We start from the raw sequence: 27,688 nt of genomic DNA on the forward strand, positions 1-27,688 counted from the left end.
ACTTTACAACTCTACCCAAACTGTCGGCTCAATTAAGCAGAAACTTTCACACACTTTTAGTTGAAAGCAATTATGAAGTTCAATACTAGTAGTATTATTTGTTAAGAGTTTTTTATTATTTAATTCATTAATTATTTGTTGATTACAAGAATGACAAAGATACCATATTTTACATTATTGTGAAATATCTGAATAAAGAAAAAGAGAAACAATTTCCTATTCCTTTATATATTCGTGTTTTAACCCGTGTTGGGCATCGGTGCTTAACTGTTAGGGATTTCTGAACCAGATCCAACTGGAGAGACAAGACAGAACAAAAAACAGCTTTTAGTGTTGATAGGAACAAAGGTCAACAGCTGAGTGAAACATTGACATCCTACTTACTTACTTACTTAGGTGGACAATAATGTATCAAAAACACAAGCTGTCTCATATAGCGTTTGTGTGTATCTGTAGGTTTGTGTGTGTGTGCTTGTGTGCGTGTGTGTGATTGTTCTTTTCATGTTTGTGTATCAGTGATTTTGAAATAACCTTCAATTTCAGGACAAAGATCTTTGTACTCAGCCAATTTTTTTTTTCTGGGACAAAACCTTTTGACCTCAGACTTTAGAGACACCCTCCCTCTCATCATATTGGTCAGAGACACACACACAGGGACCACCCCTCCACTAAACTGGAGCCAAAATCCTGCTCATGCACACAACGGACGCCAAACTCCAAAGTACCACTTCGATCTCAACACAATTTGCCAACAGATTCATTCCCTCCTGGCAATGTGGTGCAGTCGCATGGCTCTGCGTCGGCTCCAGAGGATTACTCCACTGGCTCTAACAAGCAACATGCAGAGGGAGATGTCCACCCTGTCTCGGGTATACATCACCAGACAGATCCCACCCGAGGGTCTGAAGATCCTGCGTGAATCTGGACAGTGAGTCCCCTGTTGCATCACTTAAACTCTATGTCTTGTAATGAATTCGCTGCTGTACCTCGTTTAACTGTTATAGAGTTTGAACGTCTGCTTGGCAAAGTTCATCATTTACTCTGAGTAAACAGTAAACATGTGCCCTGAGGTTGGGCTGATAAGACATGTAACCGGAGGGGTATTCCCCCACAACACAGCTCACTTTACCTTTAGGTCCCAGTATTTCTGTGAGGGCCTGCACGATAAATGCTGTTTATCGAGGGCTTTAAATGAAGAATCCCCGATATATGTGTGTGGCATCTATTATTTAACGGCATGTATTTTGGTTTTGATTGTGTGTATTTGTTTACACCACTGACAAATTAACTTCCCTTGTGAAGGTCCCTGCTCTTCACCTGCTCATATGCAGGTGGACTGGACAAGTAACTGTGTTTTAATACGTGTCTACGAAGGTATCAGCAGGAAACAGTTGCAGCAGTCCGACAGATTTGAAGCACCTGAGACACTTTTTTGCATAAATATTATGGCTTCTATTTTCCCAGGGTGCAGTTCCAGCTGTGGGACTCAGATGACATCCCTGTGCCCAGACAGGAGATGCTCGAGAAGGTCAAAGGTGCTGACGCCCTGCTGTGCGTGCTGACCGAGAAGATTGATGCAGAATTGTTGGACGCTGCAGGTCAGAGGACAGTCCCTGAACCGGTTGAATGACCTTCATGCAATGCACAGTGGTTAATTTATGCTTGTGTTTCTGTGTGTGATGCACATCTGCAGGTCCAAACCTGAAGGTCCTCAGTACTATGTCAGTGGGTTTTGACCATCTCTCTCTGGAGGAGCTGAAGAAAAGGTGATCGATTCACACACATCCATTGAGAAGTGTTGATTTGTGTGTAAACTTGTGTTTCTGACCAACATCTCAATTAAAAAGTGACAAAACCAAAGAAAAGTTCCATTGTTTCCAGGTCCAAAATGATTATTGTAATGTCTGTGTTTCTCTCCAGAGGAATCCGTGTAGGTTATACTCCGGATGTTCTGACGGATTCTGTTGCTGAACTGACTGTGGCTCTGCTGCTCACGACCTCCAGGAGGCTCATTGAGGCCACGCATGAAGCCAAGACGTAATGTCAATACACACACACACACACACAGACAAACCTGTCCTCGAAACATTGATAGATGTTTAAAAAACAACCCCCCCCCCCCCTCTCTCTCACTTGTGTCAGAGGTGGCTGGGGCACATGGAGAACCCTGTGGCTGTGTGGACATGAGTTGGCCAACAGCACTGTGGGTATTCTTGGCCTGGGGAGGATCGGTGAGCACAGTGTCTAACACACGGTACACAGGCTCATCAAATAAAAACTGCAGTTCTTTCAGTATCAGACTTCTTCCAATGTGCATTTGTGCTCAAAGGTGTCGCCATCGCTGAGCGTCTGGCGCCTTTCAAAGTAAAGAAGTTCATCTACACGGACGTGGTCCCCAGGCCTGAGCTGGCCAGTATGATCAATGCAGAGTATGGTAAGGACCAGATTGATGGTGTCAGCATTTTCTCTTTCCCATAGAAGGAATTTTGACACAGTAGAAAGTATTACTCAACGGTCCTGCAACACTCCACCAAATTGCTCACACTTGTAGATATCAGTTTCAAAAATGTGCCTGAATTTTTTAATTAAGACCCATGTGTTATTCCCATGGAAATTGGAAAAATTTAAGAGAGTGATAATAATTCCATATCCACGTCAAAATATGATGGGTTCTTTCTTAGACTATGTTCCAAACATAACCTCCATGTGGGAGGTAGGGATCCAATCAACAAAGGCTGCTCGATGGTCTTTGCCCTTCACTGTCAGGACTTGGTGATTACATTGTTGACTGTGGTAAAACCTGTGCTTTTCTTAATTTTCTGTCAAAAACTGACTCTCAACAAGGTGAATTGAGGGTTTACATGACATTTACTGCACTCACATAATTTCAAACCTTTTGACCTTTCACGTGCTGATCTTAGAGATATTGATGAGTTCGCGCTCAGACTTTTTGTGTAATGTAACATCATCAAGCCTCTGCTTTGGTCCTAGTTTCCTTCGATGAGCTGGCGAAGCAGTCGGACTTTCTATCAGTGTGTTGCGCTTTGACGCCAGAAACAAAAGAGATCTGCAACAAGAACCTCTTCTCCAAGATGAAGAATACTTCCATCTTCATCAACACCAGCAGGTAAAACTGTTGCCTGCGAATGAGGAAAGTCCACTGAGAGCTGTACCTGTGTTTTAAGCGTGCTCTCTACTGTGTCAGAGGTGGGGTAGTGAACCAGGACGACCTGTATGAGGCGCTGTCCACCGGGCAGATTGCAGGAGCTGGTTTAGATGTCACTGTCCCTGAGCCCCTTCCCATCAGCCACCCTCTGTTTACTCTCAAAAACTGCGGTGAGTCCATCACACAGTTTCATCTTTTTAAAATCCCACTTGGGCAATTTTACTCTGTATCATTAACTCTCACTTGCAATAAGTAGTCTTGTTTTAAATCCTCTCTTCCCACAGTGATTCTTCCACATATTGCCAGTGCCTCCTACACCACCCGTAATGCCATGTCTGCCCTGGCGGCAAACAACCTCCTCCTCGGTCTGCGGGGGGAGCCGATGATCAAAGAGCTCAAGCTGTGAGAAGACGGTGGTTCCACTCTGAGAACTGGCTGAGTGATAGACCATTACTTACACCTACCTAGTTATTTTTAAAAGGTAATAAAACCAGTATATTTGACCAGTTTTATGCCCTTGTTTCCTTTACTTTTGTCACTTATAGGATCTCTGTACCATTTCATAAAAATATCACCAGCTACAAAATTATATTTATCTTTTTTTTAATTCAATCTATACAACGACTGAACATACTATACAATCTTCATAGCCTTCATACATTTAGTCCACTCATGGTTACACTAACGCTAGATATACAGGAATAAAAACAGAAATCCTTCAGATTTGGCATATCAACAAAAGCCCAGCTTTTCAAGATAAGAGGGCGTAAGGCAGTGACTTTCTTGATCAATTTATGTTTGGCATATTCATACAGGGGTAATATAGTCAGTGCATTTTTCAGAGATTCACATCAACAGCTTTGGAGGAGCAGCATTTGAATTCCTAATAGGCCACTGTGTGAGACACGGAAGCCATTTGGGAAGGGTTTTCCTTCACCTCATAATTTGGTCAAATCACAGCCTGCTCTTTCCATCATGACAGAGGAGGCAACAGCGACTTTACTCCACAGTGAAGAGGTTTACAGGGCAGACCGCAGGTCACCTTTTATTATTGTTTTTTACGGGGTGAACATCTGAAGAGGCAATCTCTTCTGTCTATTTAAGATTATGCTTTAAAATCTGTCATTTTCTATAGGCTAACAGTGCAATGACTCTACAGTACAATGGGGAAAGCAAATGAAAATCAAAGACCACGTGAATCTCTCCGACAGTGAAGGAGACATGATATAGCAAGCGATCAGGTATATAAAAACGCATATTTGAAGTTATTTTTTCTTTTCAGTTCACTAAAACAGAACTTTACAACACTGCATGGACATTCAATTACCAGGGAAGCTGCTCTTATTTACAACCTGCTGGAAGTCAGACATTCTCAGTTAGGTATAAGTTAAAAAATCTTTAGTATGATATTATTTTCTATAAACTAAACTAAAATTAGGTTTCCTCCTAAGGATGTGTGGTATTTTTGAGTCTTAAAACAAAATAAATTCAGAATTGAACAATAGTTGTGAAACTTACAGTACCAATCACGTTAAAGGTCGACATTAAATCATATTCGGGTAAAGAAAACTCATTTTACATTTACATCTATGTAAAAAATGATTGTGTAAAAAATGTTTTGTTTCTAAATTACACTTTTCAAATAGTTTAACATTCCAGTAAACATGTTAGTTATAAAAGAGCATGATTTGTCTAAGTGCTTTAGCAACAGATGCAACATTAGATGAAAAAAGAGACATTTATAAAGCACTGATATCAAGTACAGTAACAAACTTATACACAACGTTGAGTAGTTCATGAGTTGTTTTGTCTCTTCTCAAAGAGCAAAACTATGAATCCAACCACAAATGTGCAATATTTACATTTCCAAAGCACTTTTTCAGCACATGCTGAACATCTTTATCCAGTAAACAGTTTACTCAGGTGACACAAACTGTATACACACACACACACACACACACACACACACACACACACACACACACACACACACACACACACACACACACACACACACACACACACACACACACGGACAGTCACTAATTGTGTTTTGCCACAGCTGTCTTTTTCTTCTGATCATTACCAGTCGGGAACCAATACGGAAAGTTTACATAAACAACTATTAATAACCAGTTTTGCTAATCTTGACACAAAATAAGGTGCATGTACATTCTTCCGTGATGTCATTATCTCAGTATTATCGTAGCATTATGATACAATATCATATTATGCATTTCTCCAAATTAGACTGGAATGCCCAGTGACCACAGAACTGATCCTGCTGCTAATGCAAAGATGCTGCAAGTTCAATTATGAGATTTGTTCCTTAACCAAAAGGGACGACAATGTTAATAGCTTGAGCTGTAAACCGAGGAAAGATGTGATCAGAAAAATGTAAAGGTCCCATTGCCTCAAAAATTGGACCTGACGATCCACAGGAACATATTTATCAAAGTAAGACATTTACTCTTGTCGTCACGTAAAGTGTAAAGTCCCTGTTACATACTGAATTATTTGCCAGCTACCAAACAATATTTGGTTAGCTGTTAACAATATTAACTAAGGTGGTTCAAAATGCAGCTGTTTTCAAATGTTGAATTGTTTTCTGTTGTTGTTCTTATCCTGGTCTCTAACTCTACCTTTCACAGATTGAGTAAATGAAAGAAGACCCTTCTTAGTAAATACAGGAATTATATCTTGCACCACTACAGACTCTGAACCAGTTAGTTCACAGTCATGACTGTCATTGAACAGAACAAGGCATTGATATGACAGTTGGGACCACTCAGCAGTGTGATGCAGCTGCCTCTGATCTACAAACACTCAGACAAGGACGTTTTTCTAAAAACACCAAACCCCCAACAGTGTGGCTGCTTTACAGCCTGAACTGGCCTGCATCATATAATGCTAAGTCCATTTTCTTTTTTGTTAATCATATAGGAGAGATTACAATGTACATCAACGGTACTATATACATACATGTCCTGTATCCTTACACTCTTCCATCAGATTAAATGTCTTTACAGATACTTTAACTGACTTGATATTATTGGTTTCTCCGAAATAAAAAAAATGATGATAACATTATCATCCCCGTCTTTGGTCTGTGATCAGGACTGGTTAGTTTAAGTCTGGTCTGTCAGAGCTTGAGAACATTTTTGATTTGAAATTTTTAGGGGCTTTTATATTTTGACTCCCAATCCTACATCAGGCCGTTGGACATGTTGCTGTTCTGCCAGCGCAGACAGGTGGTCTTGGAATGCTTGTATAGGTGGGAGGACTGGCTGAAGCGCTTCCCACACTTGAGGCAGGCGTAGGGTTTCTCACCCGTGTGTACACGGATGTGTTTCTTGCAGTCAGTCAGGGTTAGGAAGGTTTTGCAACAGATTTTACAAGCGTATTTCCGAGCTCCCTCAACCACCAGGACATTGTGCTCCGACAGAGCTTTCTTGCACTTAGACAGGACGTCCGCTGAAGCACGGGTGAGCTGAGGGGGGAGGGAGGTGGGCCTGCCACTGTTCATGTCATACCCACCGCTCTCGTTGAGAAGCAGGGGACTTGCCAGACTTGAGGAGGAAGAGGCCGAATCCTGGAGAACACCGCCTACACCTTCTTCTCCTCCTATACCGGCCGACATTTTTGGGGCTATACGCCTGTAGCCTGGATAGCCCAGAGAAACAGTGGCGGCTCCTCCGGCTCCTCGTGAGGGTTGCCCTAGAGAGTGAAGACCCAGACTGGAGCGCTGGAAGTCCAAACCAAAGGGCTCAAACCCTCCATGCCCTCCACTCATATTTCCTCCGCCTCCTCTGGGGTTCCCCAAACTGTTGTGCAGGGGACGGAGGAATAGAGAATCATGCTGCAAGTTGTCTCCAAAGCTGTTGCGACTCTCACCACTGAGTGGGGACTGCAGAAGACAAGAAGAAGCAGAGCCAGGTGGTCCAGCAGCTTCCTGTCGCATCAGGAAGTGACGTGCTACTGCATCCCCAGTTGTCGTGTTGGGCAGGTCATCTTCTCCTGTAACCAACCCTGCAACACCACTTCCATAATCCTTTGGGCTAAGGAAGCTGGAAATACTGAAACCGGGTTTGCTATTTGATCCAAAACCTCCGGCGCCTCCTCCCATGTGGCTTTTGATGAGAAGCTGGGAGCTGGGCTGCAGCAGAGAGTCAGAGCTGGGTTGGGGTTCCGAGGTAAAGCTGCGGTCGCTGCTCTCTGGGCTCAGCTCCACCTTCTCCTCCTCCTCTGGACATCCAGGCTCGGCCGGGTCGCTGCCCTCAGCCTGCGATGTCACGTCACTGATTTCATCCGTCGGCTCAGGCGAGCTTAGCGGCTCTCGTTTAACCACCACCTGTGGGAAGCAAAGGTTTTTGGGGTTATTTAAATCGAAAGGAGCCGACAAGGACAGCAGCTTCTTTAGAGCAGAGTGATTTGGATGTGCATACGAGTTAAATGATTTTGTGATGGTCAGGATCAAAACACGCTTACAAACAGATTCATACATTTTTCATAGAGACCTCTTCAAAATGTGAAAAATGCTGTATTCAAAAACAAGAAGCCACAGTTTTACCTTCTGTTCTTCAGCCTCCTCTTCCTCTGTCCCTGATTTCATCTTCACAGCCAACCTGTTGTCCTGCTGGTCATGGTCATCCATATCCTCCTCCTTGCTCACTCCTCCCTGCATTCTCACCAAGTCCTCCCCCCCACAGTGTCCACTGTCTGACTGGCTGGGCATCTGAGGGTCATCTTGGGAGACCCCTACGTGGCCAGCACCTAATTTTGATTCGTCCCCCATCTTGTGGAAGTCCGGGGACAGGAGTGCTCCTTCCTCTCGCTCTGCGCTCATCCCTTCTTCTCCCAACAAGCCGTGGTTAGGGGCTGAGGGGCGTTGCCTCTGCCTGGGTCTCTCTTCTGACAGGTTCAGTGCTGTGGAGGGCTTGCGTTTGTGAAAGCGTCGGATAGGGAAAGAGGCTCTCTGTCCCACCTCTCTATTGCCAGCTATATTTCCCATCCCATCCTCCTCTATCCCACCCAAAGCAGAGCTCACCAAGCTGAGACCGAGCTGCTGCAACAGGAAGGAGCGCTGCAACTTTGATGCTGCAGCATTTGTTGCAAGGTTAGCATTAGCTGCTAGATTAGGGTTCACTGCTAAATCTGCCTGTTGTTGCTGCTGTTGCTGCTGCTGCTGCTGTTGCTGCTGCCTGCGCCTCTGCTGGTCCTGCTGAGGCTGGTGATGTGTGAGTCTGTCAGATGAGGGCGACATAGGCAGCGTACGTGTTGTCAGGTAGTGTTTACAGGCTTTCACTACATTGTTGAGGTGCAGGTGTGAGGCAGCGAGGAGGATATCCATGACGTTGCTCTCCCCCAGCATCAGTGTGGACGTGTACATCATGTCCACCAGAGCAGCAAAAGCTTCAGCCGTCACCACCTGCAATCAAACAAATATCTGAGTGACCTTGTTGGTGCTATTTGAAACAGTAACAAAACTGAATTTAATATGTCAAATATGGCCATGTTTTTAACTTGATTACATTCATCGTTATAAATTATTAAGATTATACGACATTGCCACTGCCTTTGACAAGGTTTTCACGATCCTGACCTCGCTGTCCAGCTGAATCATATTCATGCTCGAATCGCCCTCTGCCACAGTGAACAGGGCTCTGAAGTGAGTGCTGCAGGCCGCCAGCACGGAGCGGTGGGCTTTAAAGTGTCGGCTCCCCACAACGATGACAGAATCGCACAGCTGGCCGTGGATACGCTGGTAGTTCAGCTGCTGGAAGAGCTGCTCAAAGTGGCCTGGGAAATCCATGGCCCTTAATACATAAAAAAAAAGAATATAAAAAAACAGTTGATTAGTCCACATCAAAACAGCTTTGAAAAACAAGATTTTGCTTTGAATCCTTTGATGGGTTGTTTGATGTAAAGAACAACAAAGGAGGTTATGTTTTACATCCTGTCTGTTTTTTTGCTTGTTTGTTTGTAAGCTAAATTCCCCAAAACATCTGAACAGATATCCAGGAAACCTGGTGGAAGGATGCAGTTTGTGTCTGGGAAGATCAAAGGGCATTTTCCAACATTTTCCCAATGAATAATTCATAGATCTCGATGAATAAAATTGATACACGTGATTTTGTAAAAATTGGCAAGGCTTGACTGAAATTAATAGACCACTGGGCCAGGGAGGAAGGTTTGTGCTTTACTGACTGCTACTCAAGTTGTAATTTGAACATCCTTTACTGTTTATAAGACAAAACAAGCAGCTTTGGGCTCTGGGAAATTGTGATGGGTGTCTTTTTCACCCAATTTATTGACTACACCTTTAATGCGGTTACTAATCCACAGATTATGTGACAGCAAAGATAACATCAGCTGCTGCCTGAGGCGATGGAGGCCTGGGATGAGAGTACATGGAAGTGATGATGGGGTGAGAGTGAAGGTCAACACAGATGAAGATGCTCTCATTAGCTAGGTTTGTTAGAGGAGGTGCTGATGTGAGGATGTAAAACAACAAGTCAAAGTCTGTAGCTGTCAGACAAAGGCAGTAATCTGAGGGGGAACCAAAATATCAGTGGGGTTATTAATCCATTATATAAAGGAACCAATTCTATCTATCTATCTATCTATCTATCTATCTATCTATCTATCTATCTATCTATCTATCTATCTATCTATCTATCTATCTATCTATCTATCTAGTGGGGTTATTAATCCATAATATAAAGGGACCAATTATATCTATCTATCTATCTATCTATCTATCTATCTATCTATCTATCTATCTATCTATAAAGTGAGGTTATTAATCCATAATGTAAAGGGACAGATTCCATCTATCTATCTATCTATCTATCTATCTATCTATCTATCTATCTATCTATCTATCTATCTATCTATCTATATATCTAGTGGGGTTATTAATCCATACTGTAAAGGGACTAATTCTATCTATCTATCTATCTATCTAGTGGGGTTATTAATCCATACTGTAAAAGGGACAAATTCTATCTATCTATCTATCTATATATCTATATAGTGGGGTTATTAATCCATACTGTAAAGGGACAAATTCTATCTATCTATCTATCTATCTATCTATCTATCTATCTATCTATCTATCTATCTATCTATCTATCTATCTATCTATCTAGTGGGGTTATTAATCCATACTGTAAAGGGACAAATTCTATCTATCTATCTATATAGTGGGGTTATTAATCCATACTGTAAAGGGACAAATCCTATCTATCTATCTATCTATCTATCTATCTATCTATCTATCTATCTATCTATCTATCTATCTATCTATATAGTGGGGTTATTAATCCATACTGTAAAGGGACAAATTCTATCTATCTATCTATCTATCTATCTATCTATCTATCTATCTATCTATCTATCTATCTATCTATCTATCTATCTATCTATCTATCTATATAGTGGGGTTATTAATCCATACTGTAAAGGGACACATTATATCTATCTATCTATCTATCTATCTATCTATCTATCTATCTATCTATCTATCTATCTATCTATCTATCTATCTATCTATCTAGTGGGGTTATTAATCCAAACTGTAAAGGAACAAATTCTATCTATCTATCTATCTATCTATATATCTATCTATATAGTGGGGTTATTAATCCATACTGTAAAGGGACAAATTATATCTATCTATCTATCTATATAGTGGGGTTATTAATCCATACTGTAAAGGGACAAATTCTATCTATCTATCTAGTGGGTTTACTAATCCATGCTGTAAAGGGACACACTGTAAAGAAACACTGTATAATGCACAGTAGCTGCTGAGTATTTTTGTAATAATGATAAAACTATACAACAACAAGTCTGGACTAGCTGCACCACAGGAGCAGCTAGCTACTGTAGCTGAAGGAGCAAACACACGGGGACAATGTGGAGCTGCTGACGTCTAACGTTACCTTGAATTATCCCGAAGGCGTCGGTGTCCCGGGAGGCAGAAGAAGAAGCGACCAGGCCCCGAGCAGAGGAACCGAGGAGCCTGGAGTTCTCTGGCTGCACACCAGCAAACAGCCCGTTAGCTACGACGCTAGCATTAGCTTGCGGTTAGCTCTGGCTGCGCCGCTTCCCTGTGAACAATCTGCTGCTTGTGTCTTCAGATGTAAACTAGCTAACATGTCAGGCTGCTACCACGGTCTGTGTAGCGGTCACACGCCATGCCCCCCCCCCCCTCCACCCCTACCCCTGTGTCCTCCTGTGTCTGGATGTGAGCTGCCGGGGATGTGTCCTCTCCGGGACCGCTTGTCTCACGCATCGGTCGGTGTCCTCCCCCGGGGACAACCGTGAAGGAGGCGGACACAGGCTGTGAAGCGAGATCTCTGCAGTGAGACAATGTTTCACTTTATTAATTCTCCCATCAGTCACTGTGCAGACGGCCTTTACCTTCCAGACACACAAGGTGGCGCTGTTTCCCCATCAGAGACTTCTACTATCTTACAGCAATGTCTGTCTGTCTGTCAAGATTGCAATGACTTTATGACCAGGAGACTCCTCTCCACAAGGGGGATTAGCTCAGATGGTAGAGCGCTCGCTTAGCATGCGAGAAGTAGCGGGATCGATGCCCGCATCCTCCAATCCTTTTCAACATGGATGCCAGGATTCACTGCAATTATAAGGTGCACCAAAGACAGGGCCGGACCTGGCAATGTTGGCACCTAGATTTCAAATTGGCGCCACCCAACATACACACGCAAACTGTCATGCAGCCATAATAACTTTTGGACTGTATACAGATGCACACACAGGTAGACAAAATTGTAAGCTATAAAAAACTAAAATATATAAGAAAAAATATAAAGAGTCTGAAGTCAGCTGTACTGATAGCATATCATGTCATGTCGACAAAAATAAACATTAATGATGTCCACAATCGGGTGGATTCTTACCTCTATATTATATATGTATATTAATATATATGAATTGTGCACCTGATAATTTAATCTTTTTTTGATTCATCTTTGACTCTAACCGCAGTCTGTCACAGCAGCGTGTCTGTTCACACAGGGAGCCCATCCAGGAGGATGTTTTAGATGCTGGCTTGCCTGTCCACGGAGCCACGGATGGTGACATCAGAAAATCAAATTAATTAAATATAAAAAAAGAAAAATTAAATTAAATGAATAAAAAAGAAAAAAAATGCGCACGCAATTCCTGCGCAATGGGCTTCTGCGCAGGGTGTGCGGGCGCAGTTTAAAAAAAATAATAATTTAATTTAATTTTTTTAATTTAATTTAATTTTTTTTTACATTTACATATTATTAGATATTGTGCAATGAATAGGTGGTTGAAGTCCTGCCAACACGACAGCCTGCCAAACTTACCCATGAGTTCTGACCCAGCTCCTGTGTCCACTGGTGTCCTGGTTCCACCCATGGCAGCGTAGTGGCGTGGGGCTGGCTCATCCCTGCGGCCCAGGGAGCGCATTTCTCCGCGCTGGTTCAGGGGTAAATGATGCTGGTCTTCACAGGTGACTGACCTACGCAAGCCTGTAGCCACCCCCGACCCCCCACCCCCCACAGGAGATAATGTGCTTGTGTGTGTGTGTGGCCGTGGCGCTTCCCGGTTCTTCCCGGCATTACACTGCCGGTGCGAACATAGGCGAGGAAATGAGGCGGACCGCTTTTCGCGGCGCTTCTACCTCCGGTGCGTCCCGGGGTTAGAGGATGATTAGATGGTGTGACGTTGATATATTGTTTTACATTGCATGTGTTACGTCATGATAATTCAGTCTCTTGTGCCGCCCTCTCGGCATTTTTCACCCTAGCCAACCGCCTATGTCGTCTGTACCAGGAGCCGCCCCTGACCATAGAGAGCCTGCTGACTGGCAGCTGAACACATAGATCTATGGCTGAACCGTAGAGTTTACATAGGCTGGTGAAGTCTGCCCAGCACATCACCTGGACGGAGCTACCATCCATGGAGGACCTCTACACCCAGGGGTGTAGGAAGAAGACCAACCAGATAATCAGAGGTCCCTATCATCCCAGTCGTACACATCTTTGTCTGCTGCCGTCTGGCCGACGGGCCCGCACCACCAGACTCAGAGACTATGGTGCACCTGTAGAAAATGCAGTGAATCCTGGCATCCATGTTGAAAAGAACTGGAGGATGCGGGCATCGATCCCGCTACTTCTCGCATGCTAAGCGAGCGCTCTACCATCTGAGCTAATCCCCCTGCTGGACGACTTCCCCTGGAGGCCAAAGCCATTGGGCATAAAACCTGTGAACTCCTCCAATCTGCAATACCTCCACTAAACCAGCACCTTAGCATATTTGCACTGTTGTTTTTTTCTTTAGATGTATATATATATATATTTAGATATATATATATTTTATTTTCTATTTAAAATTTTGATATTCTATTTTATATTACTTTATTCAATATTTTCTTTGCTTGTAATATTCTGAGCATTGAGAGCCTGTGACCCAAGCATTTCATTGCCAGCGACTGCTTAATGTTATTGTTGTGCATTTGACAAATAAAATCTTGAATCTGAACCTTGAATCTTATAAAACCTGCAGAATAGTAATAGAGTATTCAGTATTTATTCTAATGCAGCACTGTTGTATTACTTATTTCTAAAGTTATACTTGTTCAATTTGCCTGTGAACCCTCCTCTTCCTCAGCCCAGGTAGTTTTCAGCCACACTTCTCTGGTTGGTAATTTCTTAATATGACCAGAGATTCAAAGCAGCATTTTCATACCATCTTCTATTTCAATGAATCTGCTCTCCATTTTTTTTCTGGCCTGAAGAGGTCAGCGACACTATCACTCTCACATCTGGCTCTCTCTCCCTCACCCTCCTCACCCCATCAGACCCATGCCCAGTTTTATTTATCATGTTTCAAAATGGTCAGAGGGTGGAGTGAGGCTCAGAGCTGTGTGGGGAAGTTACTCAAAAATCACTTAATTTATTGCACAGAACTATTTTATTTTGAAAAACCTTCCTTTCAGAATTCATGTGGCCTAAATTTACTTTTTGTCAATTTTAACTTTAATTCAAGTTTTTGCTGTTTTTAAAAAACTTGATTTCCAATAAATGTTATTTATTTTCAGATTCTTAATTTCACATGCCTGATGGAGAACTACATTGTCAAGCTCGGCGAAGGCGGAAGTAGCAGGGAGTGAACCCTCTCGTCAAACATGACAACAAACATGGCGGCCTCCTGCTCGTTAGTGTGTTGTAAAGAGGAAAGAGAAGGCGACAAAGCTGTTATGGGTGCGTTGGTCCCTCTTGTTGGTTGTTCAGGCATTTTAATAATATAACTCAAATTGTAATAACGCCTGTAAACGTCGGATCGTACGTATTTCTCAAGTATAAAGGCTTGTTTGTATCGTACACGTGGGGGCTAGCAGCAGCGGGGCTAGTTGTTTAGTTTAGTGAAATCCAGGTGACACGAGCACTGAGTCAAGAAAAATACTTTAAAACAGGACACACTGATGAATATCATGTTTTTAGCATCGCAGCATTATATTAGTTGCCTCTTCATTGATGTATTTTCTTGTGGCTCATAATAAACATGTTTTAGATTCTGTGCAGTAGCTGTTGACAGGCTCCTCTGTGTCTTTTTTATTAATATGTATTAATATTCATATTTATTTTACAGTCCGGTTTTCAAACGGCAGCGTGAGGAATGCAGACAAACTGGATTTCTCCATGTACAAGAGCGTAGATGAGAACAACCCCAGGAAGAGAAGCAGACGGATACTGGTGAGGAAGATGCAGAACCACAGTTATCCTCTGACAGATGTGTTCACACTGTACCTAATGTTTAGACTAATCCTCTGATTGAGAAAAAATAACATAGTACTTGCTTGCTTCTTAAAGTAATGAAAGAAAAAGTACTTGCAGAGTGTTTCCAATTTCCTAATGTAGCAGTCTACCACATCATCATAGCTGAGGAGGCGGGTCTGATGTTATTTGCCTGCTCTGATTGGATCAAATCTCTACTTGCTATTGATCACATAAAAAAAAAAAAAAAAATGCACTTTGAAAATGAGTAGGAAGTACAGATATTTGCTGATATATGCAGTGGAAACTTACTCAATTACAGTAATGAAGTGAACATACCTTGTTGCATGCTACCAGTGGCTGTGGAGGCATTGGTATAGTGGTTTCTTGTGTATATATATGTTTATTATGATTTGTGTTTTGAGTGTGACTTAAAACACAGTGTTGCTTTCATCTTCCTCTGTGTAGGTTGCTGAATCAGAGAGACTGTCCTATGTTGGAAATAATTTTGGAACGGGGTCACTGAAATGCAACAACCTTTGCAAGTATGTGAATGCAACACATTTTCAGAAACTCGGACCAATACCATTGTTCACCACTGTGAACAGGACTAACAGGTGTGTGTTTGGTGTCTGTTTAGATATTATGTCGGCGTGCTGAACAAACAGACCATGCAAATGGAGGTGCACAATGCTCAGCTCTTCAACTTGCAGCCTGTCATACCAGGTAATGAAAACAACCAGCAACACGTGTTGATTATTAAACTAAATATAAAATTTAAATTAAATGTTTTAATATATATGTATTGATATCAAAAAATATCTTACTTCTTTATATTGGTATCGTCTCCCCAAAATCCTAATCTGTCTACATAACCCAAATGATTGATGATTTTCTAAAACCCAATCATTATCTTTTGAAAGGCAAATATTTGATGCTGAAATGTTGTCTGGGCAAATTTTCTACACTTACAATGTTTTTGTTTCACCAGGAGAGACGGACACTGCAACATCCCAGGACACGACTCTGACCTACAGAGAAAAGGTACCATGATGTGTTCTATTCCTCTCAGACCCCGACTAGAGCAAGAATCCCCTTGGCAGTAATATATTAATGTTGCATCCCATTTTCTCTGCAGGTTGATTCTTTGATATCAACGTTTGGCACCAACAAACAAAAGAAAGCTCTGAGCTCTCGCAGGCTGAATCAGGTGGGCAGCGATACACTGCACCAAGCTGTGGCTAAAGCTGCCAGCAATGTGATCGACCAGAAGGGTCTGGAAGGTAAGTTCAACAGCCAGGAAAACACAAAGCTAACCTGGAATTTCTGGCTGTTTAAGTCTCTGTTGTCTTCCCTGTGCTCTCAAGTCTTGAGTTTGTTTCTGATACATATTTTAATTTCGCTTTCCTCAGCTCTACAACAGGAAGTTGCCGAGACAGAGTCCCAAGGAGATCTGGCTCTCCATCTGCCTCCCTGCGATGCAAACGCAGACAAACCTGAGGACGTCTACCTACTGGACGATCGTATCCTTTATTGGCTCTGTGTGTGTGTATTACCAAAGGATGTAAGAACTGTAGATGCTACAACAGAAAATGTGTTGAGTTTTCACAATGACAGCCGGATATGTTTGGGTTAGACTGCGGCTTAGACTACATTGTTTTGTCCAAACCTGTCAAAACCTGTCCAAGCCTGAGAGGAAACCTGTTTCATATTCAGTGTCTGAACCAACCCAAGCCCAATGTTTTACCTGATTACAGGCTTGTGTTTTGTAAACAAACATGTACACAACGTGACCGAACCTGATTGGAATATAATTTCAAAATCAACCCACACTTTTGGGGCTTGGTCCTTAATCACCAACCACAGTCCTGACTCCTGTTGAGTTTGAAACTTTGGAGATGGCCGGTTCCAAGTTGGCAGAACTCAGCCCTGAGGAGCTGCAGAAGATGGCGAATGACGGAGGGTAGCGTAACAATGGGCTCACACTGACACATGTTATGAAGCTGCACGTGTTTTCCTTTGCATTCTAACGTTTGTTTGTTTGAAGGAGCCTGTGTGTTGTGAAGCACCTCGAGAACCTGCCGACTGAAGATGAAGCCAGGCACAAGCTGGCACGAGCCGCCTTTTACCTCTCAATGCTGCTTAAACTGGCCCGGCAGAAGAACATCACCCGCAAGTGTGAGTAACGCTCTTAGCCTTCGTCACAAAGTATATGTGGTTCTATGCACCTTCTTCTGGGAATAAAACCAACTGATTTATATTTATATGTGCAGTTGGGCAGGAGGAAGGCTGCCCGCGCATCATTCAAAACAAGCTGCTCAAAACATTCACTGTGGAGACTTTCAACAATGGCAGGTACGATGATGTAACACCTTGGTAATTTAGTCAACTATTTGCAGGGACTACATTTGCTTAGCAGAGACCTTAGTGTGATATTTCATAATCACTTTATATTTCTGGATATATTTGTTTATCACTAAAGTGAAGTGCAGACATTTTCCTGAAATTTCTCTACCGGCCCTCTCGAATCTTCATATGTGAAAGCAAATATCTAGACCTAATTCTCTTGACTTTTTTTCAGAGTTCATGCTCATGAGAATTTGTAAAGCCATATGACACCCTCTATCCTTAGACCCTTAATGTGGATGAAAAAGAGGAATCCATTATAAGCAAGTTTTTGTTAGGTGTACAGGACTAATTAATGTATATAATTTAATATATAATTCATTGTCGCACACATTTTTGATTTGACTCCTCTGTCTTTCAGGGTCCTGAACGTTGTGTCAACATCAATGAAAGCCAAAATAGCAGCGCACTCTCTGGCCGTGCTCCTGCACATGGGTCACATGACTGCTGACCTCACGTTACTGCACCGCGATCTAGGAATCACTGAGGCCAGGTAAGAAGCAAATACCAAGTCTGGAACTTCTGTGTGTAATGTTTGGTTTTAAATGTGTGAAGTATTGTCTTGTTAAATGAGTACATGTGAAGTCTATGTTAGTGTTTAAACTTTAGACACTGAGGGAAGATTATTGGTGCTATAGAGGATCTCTGCAGGAATACATGATTCATATTTTTCTGTAGGATGATTGAAGTTGCAAAGTCAATGGGACTGACCCTAGTTAGACCGGCCCGGGGGAAGACTGAGCCTGGACTGCAAGGCGAACACAAGCAGGCGTCCCTTCTTGTACCTCTGATCAAATATGATCAGTTCATGGAGAGACGGAAACGCAAGAAAATGCACTGAAGACACTAACAGGAGAGGACAAAGAACCGGATCAAGAGAGAACTGTTTTATTGATGCATTTTGTAGACAAATAAAATGATGAACTCTTGAGTTATACGTGATGTTTTAAGTTAATATTTACTGTGCATGATACAAAAAAAGCAGCAGAGTATTGAGCTGTAAACAAATTCTAGGTGACAACCGAGACAGATAAAACAGAGGCACATTTTGTAGACATCACATATTGCACACTGAACAGAATTGTCCTTCTGTAACTTGCAATTACCGGGTGAGTCTGTGAAGTTGTGTACTGAACGGAATTCCATCATGAAGTCAAAGCTTCATCTTAAAAACATGGGCATGATACAAAAACAGACTCACCAGGAAATAGAGCAGCTCCATCATTTTTGCATATACACCTTGCACTATGACAACTCCTTCCCCAGCTACAATCACTGAAGAAGTGAAACAAGGCACAACTTTACTTTGTAGGATGGTTGAGGCTTTGGCCCCGTTCAGACTCGGTGTTAACATCCGTCCTGAGAGATCTGATAGCAAGTTGACAGTGATACGTTTGTCTGTTCACACCGGGCATTAAAACACGTCCTGGATGTGTCTCTTGAGTGACCACTTGTGATCGGATCCCCCTTCTCCAGTTCGATATGCAAATAAACACACGTCAGTTCGGTTTCTGAATACCAAATCATGTCGTTTTGACCAAGTCTGAGTTTACGGATGTGTCTGTCACTGTCGGTGCAAGCGAGAGAGGGTAAAGAGTGAGGAGTCAGGATGGGCTGAAAGAATGAATCTATCTAGTATCACAAATTATGTGTTAGACTGTTGATTTTGTGACACTGGCCATGAATAAATAAACATGGATACTGATAAAAAATACTTTTGAATCATTGTGAAACTAAACTACCACCTCCGATTGCGACTGGATCTCAGGACGCATTTGGTTGTGTTCATTACCTAAACTTAATGCTGACCACTTGTCATTAGATCACTCAGGATGGATGTTAATAGCAGGTCTGAATGGGGGTTTAGATTCCTGCTAGGACTTGGATACATGTGCACATCCTAACAAGTAAGTCTCAGAAGCAAAATGACAAAAATACAAAGTCTACAGCGATCCTGTACATGAAATCTGAGAACATGATAAAGTTAAAGCTTTAGTATAGAAATGGTTAAGGTATAGTACGATGGTGACAATGCTTAAATGTCTTGTCCTCCAGCTTCACATTGTGAGTCCACATTTGATGAATGCTCTGGCATTTCATCGTACAATTACAAAAGTCTGGTTTCAGATGTACAAAATGTTGTGCCACCTTTATGATCCCGGAAGGTGGATGGTCCCTTTAGTGGTTATGTTGGTGCAGCCTCTTTCTTCCAGCTCATTGATCCACCTTAACGATAGAGCATCATTTTGGAGAGTCTTCTCTGAGGAAGTTTAGAGTTCTCCAAATATATGATAACTGACCAGTTCAATCATATTAAATAGTAAGTGCTTGCAAGTATTCACAGGATGGAGCAGAACATGCTTCCACTGTGGCACCCACTCTCCACAGTGGCACTGATCCTGGTTGTCATGGATATTCCAAGTCGGGAAGGATACTGGGCTGAGGAGAGGCCAGAGGGGGAGTTGGCCAGTGGCCGAGGTGGAGGGTTTTCCAGCACCCAGGGAGGAGCAGATGTACAGCTACAAAAGAAAAAAAGACAAAAGTAACAGATTTGTTTTATATTCCCACTAACACAATGATGTCAAACCTGCAATAAAACAGCTGAGTTCATGTTAATATGGTGAACTAACAGGTGCTTATCTATTGAAGATATTAAACATCATTTATTTGGAGCCATGTTCATGGCCTCCTGACAAGCTTTAAGTCCAATACACGTTCTTTTTTAGCTACTAACTCCTGAGGGAAATGCCTTCAATTTGGGCTGCGTTAGTGCTCCATTTGTTTACTGGCTGAAAAGATGTTAACAAACAACCGTTAATCAATACAGAACTGTAAAACCAAGGTTAGCTGCATGTTAGGGAGATAATTTCCCGCAAGGTCACAGATACAAGTATCTGTTCTACAAACGCAGTGTTTACTCATTGTCGTCTCATAGATTGTTACACGGATTCTAGTTGCTGTTAGTATGTGGAGAAAAGGAAAGGGAGAAAGAGAAATGGTTGTTAAAGCCACTGATACCCTTTAAATCTCCGGCCCTATTGTCTGTTTACCTGTTATTGTGTCTTAGAATATTGTTGTTCCGTAACACACAGCCGTCTGTGCCAGGATCCATGTGGAGGAGTGCTTTCTTGTTTCCAGGATGGCCCTGGAACAAGAGATTGTCATGCACGACACCTTTTACTGGTCCCATCACAGCGATGCCACAGCCCTGTGCTGGTTGGACTCGGTTACGCAGTACCTGAAGATACAAATCATTTAAAAAGAAAAACACAAAACATGCATATAAATGATGTGTTGACATAACATAAAGTATCTACTATGTGCAATGTTGTACAAAGTGTATTTGAAATAAGTCTTAACAAGCTCTCTCCATGTCTTAATGCAACTCACCTTGATGTCAGCACAGCCCGACACCTGGATCCCGTATCCACGGTTTCCAACCACATCATTCTCTGCAATCTGCCCGTTGCCACTGAAACTGATGCCATGGCCGTTGTTTTCATAGATGCCATTACCACGAAGTTCCACTCGGCAGTCTTTCTCCACCGTAACACCAGCTCGACCATTTTCAAGGATGCAGTTAGTGACCAGCCGGGTCAGCTGACTGCTCTGCAGCACAGCGATTCCAGTGCCACAGTTACTGTTCACAAGGTTAGCGAAAACATTCAGGGCCTCGCTGCTCTTCACATACAGACCAACGGCTACAGAGCAAAAAGCAGAAAGATGGAGACAACATAAGAGCTGGGGAGTGAGTGACAATTTGTATTTGACGTATCAGTGGGCTTTATTACCTCCATTGTAGCTCATGCAGTTGCCCTCCACCAGCGCTACACTGGTGGAGCGACGGGCAGAGTGACGCTCATCCTCGCTTTCCAGATCGCTCTCCCACGCAAACAGTTCCCCCTCTTCGTTGAGGTTCTCCTGCACTTCTCTTCCTTCTCCTTCTATTCCTCTCCTTTCCCCGCTGACTCCGTCTCCGGCGATCCCTTCCTGGCCCGGCCAGTTACCCTCCCTGGCCTCGATGTTGTCCGGGTCTTTCCTGCAGAACACGGCCAGCCCGTACATACAGTTATGGGTGATGTAGTTTCCCAGGAGTTGCGGGAGGCTGGACGACATAACCCACACGCCACAGCCTTTGTTACCTGAAGGAGCAAGAGGGAGAGAGGAAATGAAACCCCTTGTGATGCTGAAATAAAAACACAGCACGCTGCCATTATCAGGCTGAAAGTACCCACAGTAGACGTGGTTTCCCTCAATGAGTCCGCGGCCTCTCTCTCCCACCACCACGCCGTCTGAGAAGCCGTAGCAGATGTAGTTGTTCCTCAGGATGGGGTCGCCTCCTCTTCGGATGTCTACACCCCCCCACTGGTTTTCTTTGATCACATTATCTGGAAATGAATGTAAGAGTCAGAACGTTAATAACCCCATGTAGTGTGCTTTCTGTGAGCGGCAAAAGCAGTGGATGAAAATGAAGAAGCTATTTGGCAGATAGCTGGTATGATATGTGAATTAGGAAAGTCCCACGTTCTCACCTTTTATTATTCCTCGGCCATTTTCATTTATAGCAATCCCAGCTGCCTGGCCCTGGAAGATGTGATTCCCACTAGGAGACAGAAAGAAGAACATTGAATAATTTCACAAGTTCAGAACGAGTCTCATCAATTAATAAACAGTTAAGTTATTTTAACTGAGGTTTTCCAGTGGAGTAGCTGGTTTATTTCTCCTGCAGAGAATGTAGAGAATGACTTAAAACACTATAATGCAGGGTTAAGTATAGCAGCACACTCTACTAGTGCTTGTAGAAGGACTATCCCGCACAATCTCCTGCTGTGTTCTTCATATCTGAAAACGGCTGACGTGTTCAAAAAATGTTTTAATATGACGAATTTGCAAAAAACAACACACTAACAAATACACTTTGTCTTTACCGAAAACAAACACCTCTCTACACTGGAAAAACAAGGACAGCACATTCCAGCACAAGTTACGGCCGTCGTTTTTTGAGCCCCACACACCTGACCACAGGATTCCCACTGAAGAGAATATACACGCCCGCTTCCTTGTTGTTATAGATCCAATTGCTCCGAATTGAACCTTTTCCCTTGCCAAGGACAACAACCCCAGAACGCAAACCACTGTGTATTCTGTTGCACTGTAGAAAGGACAAAATGAAACAGTCAAAAGAGAGACCACCATCAAACTAAGAGCAACAACGTTTACATCAAATTCAAGCTTCTATACGTGACTTATTATTATGGTTGCAAAGGGGCGGAAAGTTTTCGGTAAATTACCGGAAACTTGCCTAAAACTTCTCAAGGGAATATTAAGCTCGGGAATTTGGGGAATTTTGAAAAAAAAACAAAAAACTATGCAAATTAAACGCTGAGCATATTACTGGGGAAAATATATTAGCATGCTTATTGAGGATTGTTCATCTGTTCATCTGGCCTATTTCCATTAATTTATCCATCAATTGTAAAATATTTTTACAGACTATTCCAATTGTTTGGCTAACTATCTCCACGTGCACTCCCTCATGTGTGGAGACATTTCACCCCATCCAATGTAGAAGGAAAGGCTGTGTACATTTGCAAATACTGTGCAAAGACCTATGTTAAGAATGACACAACGATGCAGAAGCATATAGTCAAGTGCCCAAAGTTTCCTCAGGTCTCAAATCAGCCTATGACACAAAAAAATGTTTATATTTATGTCTGTATATGACAAGGTAAATACAGTTAGTATAAATTACCCACAACATTTCCAGTTTATTCCTGTTAATTCCCATGGAAAGTTTCCAACTTTGAATATTCCCGGAATTTTGCAACCCTACTTAGTATTATCTTTTTTTTAATAAATGTCTGTGTGATTGGGACTTCGAAAGGAGCCCATAAATCCCCTAGGGTTAGGGTTATGTCATCGAATGTGGATATGTTTGCATGTTTCAAACTATGGAATTCAATATCCAGTGGTGCGGCAGTTACCAGAATTATGGGGTTCGCCCCTTTCCGGATGTCCAGGCCCGCCTCTCCGTTGGAGTGGATGTTGTTTTCGGCGATGAGGCCCTGAGCCGAGAGACGCAGGAAGACACCCGACGCACGGCACTCACACACCTCGTTTCTCAGCATCACTATCTGAAGTAGGAGAGCGAGAGAGAGAGAGAGGGAAGCGGCTCAAGTGTCAGTTTGAATTGGAAGCTGCCACTTAATTACTTATGATCTGGGGCTACTTCCTGAACTTGATACATTTCTCAAATGGCGTGATGAGGATTAAAAGTCACTGAACAACATCCTATTAAAATGTGAAACTTTGTTTTTGGGCAATATATTGTTTGAAACGTGGAACATAAAAGACAAAAAACTGCTCGCTATACTGTTGGCAGCTAGTAAGAAATGTGTCACAAGGAAATGGTTAAAAGTGGACCCTCCCACCATTGATGAATGGATTGAAACTGTGTATGAGATTTATGTTATGGAAAAGATATCTTTTTCCCTCAAGGTCGAGAAAGAAATTTTTTATAAGACCTGGACCAAATGGACTGAGTATGTAAAACCAGTTAGATCTGATTTTATTTTAATATACTTGTGTTTTGTGTGATCCTCCTTTTTTTTTGATGTGATGTGCACTCCCCGGTTGTGTTATCTTTACCTCTGTTATTGTTCCTACATGGAGTAGTTTAGGTTCATAAAACAAAACCCCAGAAAGGCAATATGTACAAAATCACCCAAACTTACTACATCCATCCTTTATTATGTCCTTGACAGACTAAAGCTGTATTTAATGTATGTGATGGAAATGTGCCTTTCTAAATAAAAAGAGAATTTCAAAAAAGGCACTGAACATGGGCAATCTAAATGTGAGTCAAATTCAATTAAGTCTCAAAAAAGGTTATTATGATTGTGTTTACTGTGGAGTTCTGGATGCAGCGGACAGCGTAGTTGAGCCCACGGAAAACGTTGCCTTCCAGCCGAGCTTGCCCATAGTTAGACAGATGCACCCCCCCCTTCCCTTCCCTGAAGAGGCAGCGTCTGAGGATGCAGCCGAGGGTGGACGATGCCAGCATCTGAGCTTCTGGGTCCCGGTCCAGCTCCTGCTGAAGGGTGAGGGGTTCCGGGGTCACAGGCAGGGGGTCTGGAGAGGAGGCCAGGGGCAGAGAGCCGTCTGCCCGGGGCTTGAGCAAATGGGACAGTCCATGATTGTCGTATGAGATTTTGTAATCCAATGTAAATGGGTTTTTGGTGTCGTTGGTCTTTTCTCCATCTCGGTTCTCCTCCTCCCCCTCGCTGTGCTCGCCGTCGCTCCAGCCGTCTTCGATCACCGTGCCCTGACACAGTGCATCCACCCCAGTCCTCCGCTGCCAGTCCTCCATGCTCACATGCTCCTTTTTGACATGATTACCCGGAGGCTGAGGCCCACCAGCGGAGCCAGCCTGCGGGCCTCTTGATGAGTAACTGTTATTCCCAGACACGCCGCAAGACGGGAACGTCCGGGCCAAAGCGGCCAAGTGTTTGCAAGCCCAGTTCCTCTCTGACAGCGGCGGACCTTCCACGGTCACCGAGGCGGTGTCGCTTCCGGAGAAGTCGCAGCTGTCCATTAAACTGAGGACGACACCCAGCAGGTGGGCCGAGCTGCCCTGGGAGAAGGAGCAGAAGCGAGCCTGGCAGGTTCCTGGGCCGCGGATCTGCAGCTGAGCCCCCTCAAAGTTGCAGTTATCGAGCTGGACGTGACCCCACGACGTCTAGAGCAGAGCAAGGAGAGAAAGAGTTAGACCTGATTTGAGTTTAGAAATCAGACTTTGGACTTTTTGACTCACAATCAGTATTACACTATGACATATTCTTTTGACGTTTTTTTTTAAAAGCGTTATGGGGAAGATTTGTATTTTTTTTGCACAACGGCACAACGGCAGCTGAAACTATGAATGCTTTTTCATTATAAAAACTGTGGCAGGACAGTTTAGAATAAGGCAGGCCACCACAGTCTAGGTAGATAATGGGAAACACTGTTGCTGTGTAAAGAGATCGAGCTGTTACCTTGTAAACCACAGTGGAGAACCAGGGGGGCATGAACACCAGGTTACACAGCCTGGCAGTGGGGCATTGCTGCTCCATGCACACCAGGAGGGCCACCTCACCCAGGCGGCCCAGACCCACCAGCTCCACGGGCACCTTCAGCGTCAGCTCCGCCTGCTCCTCGTACACACCGGGGTGGAGAACCACGCGGTCATATGGCCCAGCCGCCCCCAGGGCGCCGCGCAGGGTTTCAAACTCGCACCCCGGCCCCACGTGCCAGACCCGGCGGTCCTTCCGTCGGCGGAAAAAGAGGAGGCAGGTGGAGGACTGGAGCTCGGGTCCGTTCTGAGCCCAGGTGCGGCTGGCCAGGGCGTGCTGCCTCAGCGCCTCCCTCCAGGACGGCGGCTCCAGGTGGGGCTGACTGGGCCAGTTGGGATGGCGGCACTCGGGGCAGCGCAGGCACAGCTGCCTCCAGCGGGTGTTGTCCAGGGAGAGGATGAGCTCCCTCCAGGCGCGGCACACCTGGCAGCAGCGGCCCAGGTCGGGGAGCGGCAGGTAGGCCAGGATCACCCGCCACAGCTCCACAGGGAGGCTGCCCACCTCCATGGCAGCGAGCACACCGGCTGGGGAGCAGCGTGACGGCGGGGGAGGCGCGCCTGGAAACAGCCAGTCACAGAGGAAACCGTCACACAACAACAACAACAATGCACACACTCACACTCACACACAGATGATTGGACAGTCACTAATTGTGTTTTGCCACAGCTGACTTTTTCCTTCTGATCATTACCAGTCGGGAACCAAGGCGGAAAGTTTACATAAACAACTATTAATAACCAGTTTTGCAAATCTTGACACAAAATAAGGTGCATGTACATTCTTCTGTGAAGTCATTATCTCAGTATTATCGTAGCATTATGATACAATATCATATTATGCATTTCTCCAAATTAGACTGGAATGCCCCGTGAACACAGAACTGATCCTGCTGCTAATGTAAAGATGCTGCCAGTTCAATTTTAAGATTTGTTCCTTAACCAAAAGGGACGACAATCTTAATAGCTTGAGCTGTAAACCGAGGAAAGATGTGATCAGAAAAATGTAAAGGTCCCATTGCTCCACAAATTGGACCTGACGATCCACAGGTACATATTTATCAAAGTAAGACATTTACTCTTGTCGTCACCTAAAGTGTGAAGTCACTGTTACAAACTGAATTATTTGCCAGCTACCAAACAATATTTGGTTAGCTGTTAACAATATTAACTAAGGTGGTTCAAAATGCAGCTGTTTTAACCAAAAAGGGACGACTGTGTTAATAGCTTGAGCTGTAAACCGGAAACCGATCTCCACATTACATTAACACATTTCATTTGTGTTTTTAAGTCAGAATTTAATGACAAATATAGTTATGACTAAGGAGAGAACAATGCAGACCTAGAGGGGAGAACTGTCATTAACTCTACCAAGGAGATTATGTCTTTATCTGCGAATTGCTTGTTTGTTAGTTAGCAAGATGACATTACATTACACGTCATTTGGCAGATGCTTTTATCCAAAGCGACTTACAATTAGTGAACTCAACATCTATGAGGGGCCATTCAGGGGTTCAGTGTCTTGCCCAAGGACACTTCGGCATGCAGATGGGGAAGAGTGAGGATTGAACCCCCCCCCCAGGCCCCACTCCACCACAAACAACCCACCCTGCTAACACTCTCACTAGCCCCACGCAACACAACAACACGGCGGACATGTTACCTCACTGTTGTTGTTTACTTTACGTCACTAGCATCCCTACGCAGCCCTGCCGTGTTGCGGTTAGCTGGCGAGCTAACGCTGATGGACAATCGATCATCGCTAAATAAGAGGGAAGCGTCGCCTACGTGAGAATAACACAAGAGATCAACCTGGTGTTACCTCGATCCAGCTCGTCACAGGCCGGCGGGTCAGCGCATGTTCGGAGACGGTTCCCGGCGGCTGCCTCCGGACTCACAACAACAAGACATCACTGCAGAGGCGTTTGGGACGTTCGCTTCCACTTTACGGCAAAGAAACAGCAAAGATGGAGAAGGCTCATCCCCACCACGCCCCCTGGAAGTGGGCGTCTGTACGGTCCCTGCTTATTATCTACAGCCTGTTTAAAACACATCTGCAGTTTGTTAGAGAGGAGAGAATCTGCAGTTTGTTTATTTATAACGTCACCCCAGAAGGAAACTGCTTGATTCATGTCTTTACATGCAAATGAATGTTGAGTTTTATCACAGTAATGTTCCAAAAATATCGTTGATGTTGACTGTTTGATTGATTATTTCTCCTTTTTACATATT

The 27,688-nt window shown here is 43.5% G+C and overlaps 4 protein-coding genes and 2 non-coding genes across 6 annotated transcripts; 3 read left to right on the top strand and 3 right to left on the bottom strand.

Moving 5' to 3' along the window:
- The first annotated feature begins 686 nt into the window (after nt 1-686).
- grhprb (glyoxylate reductase/hydroxypyruvate reductase b) lies at nt 687-3,674 on the top strand. Its single transcript, XM_061088795.1, has 9 exons — nt 687-928; nt 1,465-1,598; nt 1,694-1,766; nt 1,921-2,037; nt 2,143-2,231; nt 2,330-2,434; nt 2,992-3,127; nt 3,206-3,336; nt 3,451-3,674. Exons 1-9 carry the CDS (start codon nt 774-776, stop codon nt 3,570-3,572), a joined length of 1,062 nt encoding a protein of 353 aa, XP_060944778.1. The 5' UTR covers nt 687-773; the 3' UTR covers nt 3,573-3,674.
- Nucleotides 3,675-5,182: 1,508 nt separating this feature from the next.
- LOC133022881 (zinc finger and BTB domain-containing protein 5) lies at nt 5,183-11,327 on the bottom strand. Its single transcript, XM_061089792.1, has 4 exons — nt 11,113-11,327; nt 8,769-8,982; nt 7,737-8,594; nt 5,183-7,517 (listed from the first exon to the last, which is right to left on the bottom strand). Exons 2-4 carry the CDS (start codon nt 8,976-8,978, stop codon nt 6,372-6,374), a joined length of 2,214 nt encoding a protein of 737 aa, XP_060945775.1. The 5' UTR covers nt 8,979-8,982; nt 11,113-11,327; the 3' UTR covers nt 5,183-6,371.
- Nucleotides 11,328-11,711: 384 nt separating this feature from the next.
- trnaa-agc (transfer RNA alanine (anticodon AGC)) lies at nt 11,712-11,784 on the top strand. Its single transcript has one exon. It is a non-coding gene; the product is annotated as a tRNA-Ala (tRNA).
- A 1,528-nt stretch (nt 11,785-13,312) lies between these two features.
- On the bottom strand, nt 13,313-13,385 carry trnaa-agc (transfer RNA alanine (anticodon AGC)). Its single transcript has one exon. It is a non-coding gene; the product is annotated as a tRNA-Ala (tRNA).
- Nucleotides 13,386-14,339: 954 nt separating this feature from the next.
- polr1e (RNA polymerase I subunit E) lies at nt 14,340-19,040 on the top strand. The gene is made up of 12 exons (XM_061095045.1): nt 14,340-14,430; nt 14,819-14,922; nt 15,412-15,488; nt 15,584-15,669; nt 15,935-15,987; nt 16,082-16,226; nt 16,356-16,466; nt 16,810-16,906; nt 16,991-17,121; nt 17,217-17,298; nt 17,711-17,842; nt 18,028-19,040. Exons 1-12 carry the CDS (start codon nt 14,355-14,357, stop codon nt 18,188-18,190), a joined length of 1,257 nt encoding a protein of 418 aa, XP_060951028.1. The 5' UTR covers nt 14,340-14,354; the 3' UTR covers nt 18,191-19,040.
- Nucleotides 18,224-27,359, bottom strand: fbxo10 (F-box protein 10). The gene is made up of 11 exons (XM_061095033.1): nt 27,279-27,359; nt 25,383-26,017; nt 24,257-25,087; nt 23,334-23,483; nt 22,365-22,501; nt 21,882-21,952; nt 21,585-21,737; nt 21,141-21,491; nt 20,740-21,050; nt 20,400-20,587; nt 18,224-19,868 (listed from the first exon to the last, which is right to left on the bottom strand). The coding sequence occupies exons 2-11, from the start codon at nt 25,965-25,967 to the stop codon at nt 19,688-19,690; spliced, it is 2,958 nt and encodes a 985-aa protein (XP_060951016.1). The 5' UTR covers nt 25,968-26,017; nt 27,279-27,359; the 3' UTR covers nt 18,224-19,687.
- Between the last annotated feature and the right edge of the window lie 329 nt (nt 27,360-27,688).

The sequence above is a fragment of the Limanda limanda genome, chromosome 2 (genome assembly GCF_963576545.1).
Source record: "Limanda limanda chromosome 2, fLimLim1.1, whole genome shotgun sequence".
Classification (NCBI taxonomy): domain Eukaryota; kingdom Metazoa; phylum Chordata; class Actinopteri; order Pleuronectiformes; family Pleuronectidae; genus Limanda; species Limanda limanda.